Source organism: Limulus polyphemus, unplaced genomic scaffold, assembly GCF_000517525.1.
Source record: "Limulus polyphemus unplaced genomic scaffold, Limulus_polyphemus-2.1.2 Scaffold12, whole genome shotgun sequence".
In the NCBI taxonomy this organism is placed as follows: Eukaryota; Metazoa; Arthropoda; class Merostomata; order Xiphosura; family Limulidae; genus Limulus; species Limulus polyphemus.
The window spans coordinates 192,796-204,639 of record NW_013665622.1 but is presented as its reverse complement, the minus strand read 5'-3'; the positions used below and the strand labels follow the sequence as shown (position 1 = coordinate 204,639).

The 11,844-nt window shown below is 33.5% G+C and overlaps 1 protein-coding gene across 1 annotated transcript in view; it reads right to left on the bottom strand.

Moving 5' to 3' along the window:
- LOC111085215 (caveolin-3-like) overlaps positions 1-8,229 on the bottom strand; it is an 11,078-nt gene extending 2,849 nt beyond the window's left edge. The window contains exon 1 of the mRNA XM_022382791.1: positions 8,124-8,229. Coding sequence (XP_022238499.1) covers positions 8,124-8,189 — 66 coding nt within the window. The 5' untranslated portion in view covers positions 8,190-8,229. The remainder of the gene's footprint in view (positions 1-8,123) is intronic.
- Between the last annotated feature and the right edge of the window lie 3,615 nt (positions 8,230-11,844).

Genomic DNA, 11,844 nt, shown 5'->3' with positions numbered 1-11,844 from the left:
AACCGCCCTACTACTCAACCTATCCACGATGCCTCCTCGCGACCTCAAACCACGCCTATCTCAACTATCCAGATGCCTCCTGCACCTCAAACCACGCCTATCTCAACTATCCAGATGCCTCCTGCACCTCAAACCACGCCTATCTCAACTATCCAGATGCCTCCTGCACCTCAAACCACGCCTATTTCAACTACCCAGAGCTTTAAAATCTGATACTTAGAACGTTTAAACTACTACTCCACAGTAATTAGTTTACTTAATCTCTAGATTAACAAAAATACTTCTTGCGGGGCGAAGGAAGATTATATATCTCCGAACACCATAGATGTTGACTGTTCGATAGCCGTCATAGTATATGCCAACTGTCGAATCGTTCTCATCTAAAATCCCGCCAGTATTAGAAGTAGTAGTCTGTTAGTTTCAATGACGACACGCAATCGGTGAGGACAAGTATTATTCTCCATCAGAGTGACATTAAGTCTGGTGTTACAAGATCCGTGATGAACACTTTTTCAAATGATATACCATTCAGTAAATATATCTCCCACACCATTAGGGAACCACTCTTGAATCTGCGATGTTCAGCTAACGTGTAGTTAGCGCGGCGTTCTCTAGGTTATTATCTTGGATTCCACGATTGCCGACATTGTGTATGGAGAAAAAGTAAATGTTTATATACTTCAACTCAAGACCTGCCAACATATCTTCTGTGGACTCCAATTTGTTGTAGTTTTTTTTTATATCTCAGCCACAGAAGAACAAACACATGGACATCACCACCTAAAACCTATCAACCTCCTGGCTTTAGATAGGTCAGAAAATTAAGCCTCAATTTCAAAACCAATTCTATTGTATAACACATTACCAAAGATCAAGAATTGTTTCTACATATTCTTTGCCTAAGTGAAGGAATTTTAATAAAGTATGCAAAAAATCGAGGAATGATTATCATTTTAAAGAGTACTTTCACCTTCTGGAGGCTTATAAACAATTATTAGGCCAGTATTCTGCATTGGCCTTGATAACAACCCTTTTGACGATTATCAACAAATTGTTTGTATTGGTATCAAACACCAATAAACGATTCTGGACTTTTTCTTCTTTTTTTGTATGAGAAAGTACAACCAATTTATGAGCAAGGTTTTCCAGGCAAGCATACTTACTGCAAACTACTTATATTCCATTAAGCCACCTCTCATTTATCATTCGGTTTAGATTTCATTAAGCGACTTCTTGTTCACCATCCGCTTTAGATTCTATAAAGTTACCTCTCATTCATCATCCAGTATAGATTCCATTAAGCCACTTCTTGTTTATCGTCCTGTTTAGATTCCATTAAGCCACGTCTCGTTCTTCGTCTGGTATAGAATCCATTATGATATCATTCGTTCATCATCCGGCTTAGATTCCATTATAACACCACTTTTTCATCAATTTCCAGTTTATATCAAGAATGTTAACGAACTAACCAAACTCGGAATTAACGTTTAACGGTTATTAACGTTATCTGCAAAACGCTTGATAATAGATAATTACGAATTAGGTTTTTTCAACATATTTAAGTAATTGTTCTTGTTTCATGAATACTTCAATCAAATAACAACATTGGGATAGATTATCATTTTAAAAAATCTTGTTTTTTTTTCGTTCGTGCAATAATGTAACACATTTTTCTAGATCGTTAAGGCTTTCTCGATTAACCCCCATATTCAGATATATATATCAATTCTTAGTTTCTCCAGGGGATTATACGGATGGTTCAAGTTAATATATAAATTTAACATTCACGCTTCAGAGGTTTTTATTTCTTCCTTGCCCTTTCTCTGTCTTTACCGGTGATAGTAGTCGTTACGATGGTTGTTGTAGCAACTCATGTTATAACATAATAGTAGTTACGATGGTTTTTGTAGCAACTCACGCTATAACCGCGGAAAGCCCTGTGTGTGTGTGAAGCTTTATATTGATTTTCAACTCTAGCACGGTAAAGAATATCATACATTTCAGCTGCTTTCCCAGCCAATTACTTTGTGGAAACTATATCGCAATTCTGCAATGTTTATTTGTCGAAATATTCTTTCTATATAATCAAACTTCCATAAGGCTCTCTTATTTAAACTACTTGAAGAAAACTTGTTTGAACCGAAATAAAATACCTGAAACAAAATTGGCTTTCTCTGCCCATCACGGGTATCGAAACCCGGATTCTAGCGTTGTAAGTCCGCAGACATACCGCTGTGCCACTGGGGGGCCGTAGCGAAGTGTAATATAGAGTGGTTTTATATACTACTTTTATTGTTTGTTTACAAATATCATCACGAAAAAAAAAAATCACTATCATGTCAATATGTATTACTAATTCTAACTATGTATATCTGAGGGTACGTAATATATATTGAAGTAACGAAAAGTTTCTATCCTACCGACCTCTGGCGCCATGAAAGTTTGAAGGGATCTTGGGTACTGCCTAGATCTCCAAGCTATCTAGAAAATAAAGTAAGACGATATGTGGAAATATTTACATTATTATGAATAAGCTGACCAGGAGGGGTTAATTTCTAAAAAACCTTATGCCAATACTTAGTGGGCCTACATGTCGAATGACGCACACGCACTCCGCTAAGTGCCCGGCATGGCCAGGTGGATAAGGCACACAATCTGAGGGTCGCGGGTTTGAATCCGCATACCACCAAACATGCTCGCCCTTTCAGCCGTGGGGTGTTATAATGTGATGGTCAATCCCACTATTCGTTGGTAAAAGAGTAGCCCAAGAGTTGGCGGTGGGTGGTGATGACGAGCTGCCTTCCCTCTAGTCTTACACTGCTAAATTAGGGACGGCTAGCGCAGATAGCCCTCGTGTAGCTTTGCGCGAAATTCAAAAACAAACTGTCCCGCTAACCCCGTGAAGACAAAGAAATAAATGCTAAGCGTGAGCGCGCGTACTTCATGGGCTTTTGTTACTATGGTATAACATGCTACAAAACACAATACGAATGCTATATTATCATATATAAAACATATGCATAGTTCAATAATGATGCATTTCAAAGAACTTCGATCACAAACTCTTTCAACATTTTCCGCTTTAGAAGTTCAGAAAACGCCTCCAATTGGCCGATGCATTAACGAGTTTTAGAACTACCGAGAATTTTGCATATTTCTGAAATTAAAATAAGTTGTAGAAAACGTTTTAATTAAGCATATCAGATATTAGTTATCATTAAGTAATTACAAAGTCATGACATTTTCTGTCTGTCCATAGTTGTTTGATCAAAATGTACAAACACATTCTAAGGTACGAAAACAAATAGAACTTCAAGTACTTTACTAGAGAACCAAGAATGTGTGTATGTTTATTTTAAATAATCAAGTGTATTATTCAGTTATGAAGGGCTGAATGCGGCCCAGTGGTTAGCGTGTACGACCGTGGAGTCGAGGTTCATGTCCCATTACCACCAGTAAAAAAGAATCACTCGCGGCACTTTAAGGCCGTGGATATGTTATAAGAGTGACAGTCAAATCTCACTATTCGTAATGGCGGTGAGAGCTGTTGGCTATTGCTTTTCCTCTTGTCTATCACTTTAAAATTGACTACTGCAGACAGTTCTTGTGTAGCTTTGCGTTGTTGCTTCAAATTCAACAAACAAATCATTTATGATTAACACTTCCTAGTGTTAGTTACGCACCTAAGACTTTTTCAGTACTTAATCATTTCCTTTTAACATAGTTTCTGTTTTTAATGACGTGAATCTCGATTCATCTGTTTTATATATATATATATATGTAAGAACTCCAGAAAACCTCTTTGTTAGGACTAAACACTTAATTCTAAAATGTACGAAATTCATTTTAAGTACAATTGTGGGAAATATATTTAATCACACATGTAAGCTACATGATTTAACAACTTAACTAAATAGTCAACTATTATTGTTATAATTGCATATCACAACTGCATTTTTAAAAATATGAGACCAGGGCAGGGTTTGCTATAGTACCGGCAGTACCAGGTTGCCGATACCAGTACCGGTACTCGAGCATCTCTAATGATGTAACTTGAGCAGTTAGAAATTCAACTATTCTTCCAAGTGTGTTCTCGTGGGAAAATCGTTTTTCATATCAAACCAAATTGTCAATTATCTGTAAGCCCACGTGGTATGACGACTATGGCAATGAATCAGTTGACATCTAAGCTTTTTATTGTTTATAGATTTAATGGGAGTCGGCTTCAGAAAAATCTATTAGCAATTTGTAAATTAGAGCATGTCAAAGGTAAGCTGAAAGTGGTTTTTGAATTTTCATTGATTGCTCTTTAGCCCTGTAAGAGTGAAGAATATAAGAATATAGCTTCAGAATATCCACAAAGAAATTAAAGAGAATATTTTACGTTACATTTCGTAATTTTCTAGGGGTGGATAAAAAAATCCAGAAGAGGAGACGGGTCAAGAACAAATATCCAAATTCTAATACTAGGTGAATTTGAGGTTGTTTTTAAATATTTTCTTATAAAATTAAAACATAAAACATATATAATATTAAAATTTGATTTATTATCTATGGTTTGATGTCAGGTTTGTTTGTATACCATGATAATGGTATAAATTAAGGAAACAAAATAAGATTTAAGCAAAAACCTCAAAGAGGCAGTTAGTTAATTGATGTAAAATGAATACTAGTGAAAACAAACCAACTAAACAGCAAAAATCAATCACTTATTCCACGTGCGCAAGAGGTACCGTCCAGCACGAAAATCCACAGTGATGCCTTTATGAGACTTTTATTTGCTTATAAAACCCTTTTTTCTCTTTCTCTTTTTCAAGCTCAGGTTCCTTTCTTGCTAAAAGACAGCGATGACCTATGAATTCCCATTACTAAAATACGTTACTTGTCAGTGCGTATTGCGTAAATTTTGAGCTCCTACAGTGCAATGTTCGTCTTTGGTAATCAAGCTACGTAGCAAGTGCTTATGTGATAAACAGGAATTACACTCCAGGTGAACATCAGCTGGTTTTAGTGTAGAGGCTTCTAATCTATGATTAAACGTGATTACAAAAAGACATGATCTGGTTATCAATGAACTTAAAGTGGCAGATATACCTGTCGGGGGGGGGGGACTTCTAATGTCTCATTCATATATAAAGATAACTCAATAAAAACGAACAATGTGATATAAAAAGTGTCTAAGGATTTTCCAGAGAGAACTGTTTTTTAAGTAATTACAAATAATTGGCAAAATATAAATTTGCTTCAAGATTATTTTGTGTTCATTTTGTATGCGGTATTATATCATTTTCAAATGTGTATCAATTTCTTTTCCAGGATTAAAACTTTCTTATATATCGTATCATACCTTTAACCCCTCATTTTCCAATACCACTAAGCTTTTTTTGGGTAACTCAAAGTTAGTTAATATTAATGTTGCTGTTTTTGGAAAAAGAAAAATTCAGTTTCATCACTTGTTTATTATTGGTATTCGAAATTAGAATAAGTATTAGAATTGTTTCTGTTAGAGTGCCTATTTTATTGAGATACCTTCATAAATGAAATAGACCCTCCTTCCCCCTAAAACAACAACAACAAACACACACGAAAATGGTCGATAAAAAGTATCCAATAAGATCCAATTTTGAAAATACATAAAACTAATACGAGAAATTTACCAGATAATATAAAATTTATAAACTACGAAAATAATCGCATAAAAAGTATCCAACAAGACCCAACTTTAACAACGAATAACAAGGTTTTGATAATAAGGTTAGCAAAAACTACCTTTACACTCCAAATGATTATAAGAGAATTTATACTTCATCCGACGTTTCGCCTTTGCGGCTTCTTCTAACTTTATTATCAAAATGTGTAAATCCTTACAGTATACACTCGAAATTCTGGAAGACAACAAAGAACAACAATCTTCCTAAAGTGTGAAACTTTATGCACTCGAAATTTTGGAAGACAACAAAGAACAACAATCTTCCTAAAGTGTGAAACTTTATGCACTCGAAATTTTGGAAGACAACAAAGAACAACAATCTTCATAAAGTGTGAAACTTTATGCACTCAAAGTTCTGGAAGACAACAAAGAACAACAATCTTCATAAAGTGTGAAACTTACAATATCTAGGGATGCCTGTCTAATTGCACTGATTTGTATTCTTCTGTCTGTCATTACTTAACAATATATAATATGATTTTTATAATTCTCATTATTAAGTGTTATATATTTTATTGTTGCCCTTGGTGGTTTAGCGGTAGATCTGTGGCCTTATAACTCTAAAGAATCGAGTTTCTATATCCGCAGTGGGCAGATAGAGCACAGATGGTTCATTTTGTAGCTTTGCGCTTAACAACAAACAAACGAAATCAGTATTGTTGTTAAATTCAACTTAACGCCCTCTATGAAATATAACTTGTAAACTTTCATAGGGTGAGTATATACGTGGTTGTTGTTTAAATTACTCAAATAATGCTCAATTTTAGCCTAAAGATAGCTCATTCCTATGATGGATATATTCCAGTTGTGAATCTGTTTTTTTTTATACTTCAACGACTTATCCAATGAGGTTCTCACATCAGAGTAAACTTCCAATCGTTTTCGTATAACATTTATTACCACACTGCCTTTGAATAAATCAGAAATGCGGTAGGCTATTTAAATCCTTTTTTTTTCTTTTATGAACTGCATTGTGCTATGATACCAGCAAATAACCATCTTACCTATTGGATGTATCAAAAACGAATATTTGGTCACTTTACCAATACGCCGTAACCGCGGCATTCCTATGATGTGTATGAGTTTAAATGTTGGCTCTTGTAACGAAACGAAAAGCGGGATCACATGTTTCTCAAATGTCGTACTTTTGAAGTAGAATATAGATGAGGAGAAAAAAGATATTGGATTTAGAAACATGAGGTCCCTTTTAGCACTAGTTTCGAAAATTAGCATATTCATTGTGTTTATATATGTATATATATATATATGATAGTTTCTTTTGCATACTTTCCAGTTTTTTATGCTGGTAAAAAAACATATAGGAGGAAAAAGTATGGTAAATCACATTTTAAAAACTCTAGCGCTTTCGGCAGTGAACTAATTTTTTTCTCAAGGGTAAATTTTTGTTTTGTGTATATTTATCAGCTTTTTACACATTACAATCAGTCTTCTGGCACGTTCTTCGAGGTCGCATTTCAAACCTCTTGTATAATAAACTGAAATGTAATGCCCTCTATCTATCAGTCTGTCTGCCTGTCTTCACGTAAACATTCTTATATCATGTAAAAAAAAGTTTTTTTTCGTTCTTTCCGTTGCTGTGGTTCATTGACCTATGAAGATTTAGATAGTGTAGCTAATATTCTCTCTCTTGTATATATGTGTGTTTACGTGTATGTACATATGCACATTCAAGTGTATAATGACAATATTCTGCTTTTTTCAAAATGTAGTTCGTTGATCTTTAATTACCTAAGCTGTTATAAAATAATCAATAAAGCTCCGGATGACAGTACATCTATGTACTTGTTTACTATGCTGCGTATCACAACAGTCACGTATTTTTTTATCTCTTTACTCATCGATATAGTTACAGCTGGTTGTTTAAAATTATGCACATTTAAGTACATATTCCACGAACAAGGTTATTCTGGTTCACACACCTACATTTTATTTTCTAGATGGGTTTTACTCAAATATATTGAATGTTCTTGTTCTAGCTTAATCGACAATTTTCAATAAAATACATAAGTACATGTGTACACGTGCTGTAATTGCACTCATAAAAGAACTAAATTGAAATATAATTTATAAAAAAAAAGTAAAATCTAGATTTAGCAGGAAATCTCGATAAGTATGGAAAAACTAAAATAACTCTTAAATATTTGTCGGTATACATCTGAAGAAACTGAAGGAGCTTAAAAATAATCATTCCTGTTCATTTTGAGTAAGTGGCAATATTGCTGTAAATAAAGATTCGTTTTAATCTTTCTTACTAAGCACGTTATTAGCAGATGCACACACACATATATATAAATAATTAAACGTATTTCATCACGTCCAGTGGTTCAGATATTTATATCCAAAATCATATCCTAGCAGCTTAGGGTAAATGTTGATTTGTGGACAATCATACCTGTAAATATTCGTTGAGGGTGTTAGGATCCCTGTTGTCCAGATCAGGCCCACTTGTATTGGTCATGTCTCTGACCGTCACTGAATGAGCGTTGCCGGACACAAAGGCAACTGGCTGGTCTGAAGTTAAAATTTTGAAAGTTTCTAAGAAAGATGAGATGAAGAAAAGCAGATAGTTTCTGACGCAGCAAAGCCTAACCAATAGCTAGTCTGAGTTATAGTGTCATTGGAAAGTACAGAAAGATTCTCCAACAGAAAATAATGTTAAACACGTGCTCCGTTGGTTTGTTTTCTCGGTGAAGCGTCGTGAATGGCTCATTGCAATTTAAAGCGTTAGGGAATGGTACATAAAATGGTTACTATAGCAACTAAACCACGTATACAGTCTTAGATTAACGACTAAGCCTATTACAGATATGGTGAAAAATTCCGCACGCAACGCCCTGCGTTTCTCGAATGATGTCATAACTCAACATAGCCTCGAATCGCGTTCTCAAAAACAAATGTGATGACGTTCTTGATAATCCTTAAATTTGACCCACGCCTCTTTCAGACAGCCTATTCATAAAATGTGGGATGATTATAAGTTCATATCAATGATACAGAACCAACAATAAATCTTATGACCATGAGTTACGTATGATGTTTCACCTAACTATCCACAAGCATTTAGGGTAGATTAGAATAAGAAAAAAGTATTAAGTTCCCCTTCCATGAATTACTTTTAGTTTTCAATAATAAAAAAGCCTTATCTTTCTCAACACCAGCATATAAAATGGAATTTTTGTAAGAGTGCTTATTACGAACTTTCCATTTTTAAGGAGAAATTTAACACGAACTTTTCATTTTTAAAGAGAAATTTCATATGAACTTTCCATTTGTTAAAGAGAAATGTAATATGAACTTTCCATTTTTTAAGGAGAAATTTAATATGAATTTTTTATTTTTAAAGTGAAATTAAACATGATTTTTTTAATTTTTAAGGAGAAATTTAATATGAACTTTCCATTTTTTAAGGAGAAATTTAATATGAACTTTTTATTTTTAAAGTGAAAGTAAACATAATTTTTTTAATTTTTAAAGAGAAATTAAATATGAACTTTACATTTTTAAGGAAAAATTTAATATGAACTTGTCATTTTTAAAGATAAATTTCATATGAAGTTTCCAAGAGAACTTTTAAGAATAAAATAACAAAAATGAAGATAAAAACAGAAAAGATGATTGTTTGGATTAACTGAGAAATAACTAATTGAAAATTAAAGAATAGTAATTTTTTTCAGTGTCTAGAACACGACACTAACATATAATACGTCTTGCCAAATATCACTCAGTGTCTTATTATCTCCAGATAGCATACACTTTATTAGTTGTATATTCATTAACTTCTTTCAGATTATTGATCAAATATATATTTAATATATTTTTGCTTAGTTCTCTGTCCGGAGACACAGAACATTAGAATTTAAGACAATCTCACACATTTTGTTTGTTGTGTTTATTTTAACGTACTAAACACGACGATAACATGAACAATTCTTACTTATTTCAATTTCATTTTCTTTATGAGATACAAATCAGTTCTAAGGGTCTTAAGCTTTTTTTGTATAGTTCCGACAATCAAACTACTGGTGGTGGTGTATTAATGTGGGAATCTTTATCGTATCAAGATTTGTGTTCTTTGGTTCCTTTCAGAATGGCAAATGAATAAGATCCAGATTGTATCTGAACGTTGTTTACCACACAATGTTACTTTTCTTTTTTATCCTGATGCACTGTTATTACAAGACAATGATCTTTTTATACCCTGATGCACTGTTCTTATAAGACGATAATATTTTTTACCCTGATGCACTGTTCTTACAAGACGATAATCACTTTTTATACCCTGATTCACTGTTCTTACAAGGCAATAATCCATTTTTATACAATGATGCACTGTTCTTACAAGACGATAATCACTTTTTATACCCTGGTGCACTGTTCTTACAAGGCGATAATATTTTTTTATACCCTGATGCACTGTTCTTATCAGACGATAATACTTTTTTACCCTGGTGTCCTATTCTTACAAGACGATAATACTTTTTTACCCTGATGCACTGTTCCTGCAAGAGAATAATCCCTTTTTATACCCTGATTCACTGTTCCTACAAGAGAATAATCTCTTTTTATACCCTGATGTACTGTTCTTATAAGACGATAATACTTTTTTACCCTGATGCATTGTTCTTGCAAGACGATAATCCTATTTTATACCCTGATTTACTGTTCTTATAAGACGATAATACTTTTTTAACTTGATGCACTATTCTTACATGACAGTAATACTTTTTTATCCTGATGCATTGTTCTTATAAGACGATAATACTTTTTTACCCTGATGCACCCTTCTTACAAAACGATAATGCAACAATTCATTATGTTAGTATTGTCTAACTTTGTCTGAAGAGCATGACAATGACTTCAGTCATCTTTTTTTATGTAAATTTAACTAATTGAGCATCATTTTTGCAAAGGAGTTCAGTGTCGTAACCGTCCACCGTAATTATTTAAATGCAAATACTTTGAGGAAATATATTGTCTAGAGTATTAATATATATATTAGCTTTCAAGTATGTGGTATCATTAATCAAGTATCCTGTATACAGTCGTTATTACTCCTATAATTCCGTTATTAAATTCATATATTCATTCCATTATGTAGTTCATTTCCATAAGCAGTAGTTGCAGTTTTTGGAATAACCTAACATCAAAATTATAAAGACAGAATTCTGTATAGCCTACCCCTACATATCTATCTTAACAAAAACTTCAGAAGTCTGAATACATTATAATAAAACGATTTTGGAGCCTCATAACATTCCCTGTTGCCACGTTTGGTCATGCTCTATCTTACGACCGTGAATCTCGACAGTAGCCTCCTGTAAGGCAGTTTCTGTTGGAAAAGGCCCTGTCATAAAGCTGCCATGTGCACCAATCCTCTGTTTTACTGTTACCTACCACGGTTGGGACACGACTTGTTGTAGGTCTCTTTTTGAATGGTCCTTGTCCTAAAACTGGTTCATATTGTTTACTTTAACAATGTCGTTAACTACGAAAGATATTGTTGTCTTGGAATTCTAAATTTTTCATCTGAACGTATCTTCATGATCTGAATTTATGTAAAGGAATATTTTGCTATACGCACCTTTCCTAAAACCGATCGATTTTCGGTGGTGTCACACTACATACCTATTGATACATGCCCTTACACCGCAACTTTATATCAGCTGTGGCTGTCATGTGACTTGCTGATTTTCATAATCAGAATCGTTTTGTTATTAGATACTCATCCCTGTATTGCAATTATCACTAACCCTTTTCATAGGAATAATACATATATTAAAGATTCACAATATTGGATTCCGCGTGACTAAAGTCAACTGTATACAGAGCAAGTCAATTAACATATGACCAAAATTCTGACAATCAGCTTGAACGTACAATAGGGGGCATAAAACAAAACATACACTATTAATATGCCATAACTGTTTGTTTATGAAGTATGTTGATAATTGTATGCCAAATAGTTCGTGCATAGATGTTTCATTCATTAACACAGTTGATAAATCCAAACTATTTCTACAACTGCTATAACTTTTTATTAAATGAGAAGCATTTCAATTACTGAAAAAGTACATGATAACAATATGCTATATATATATATATATATATATATA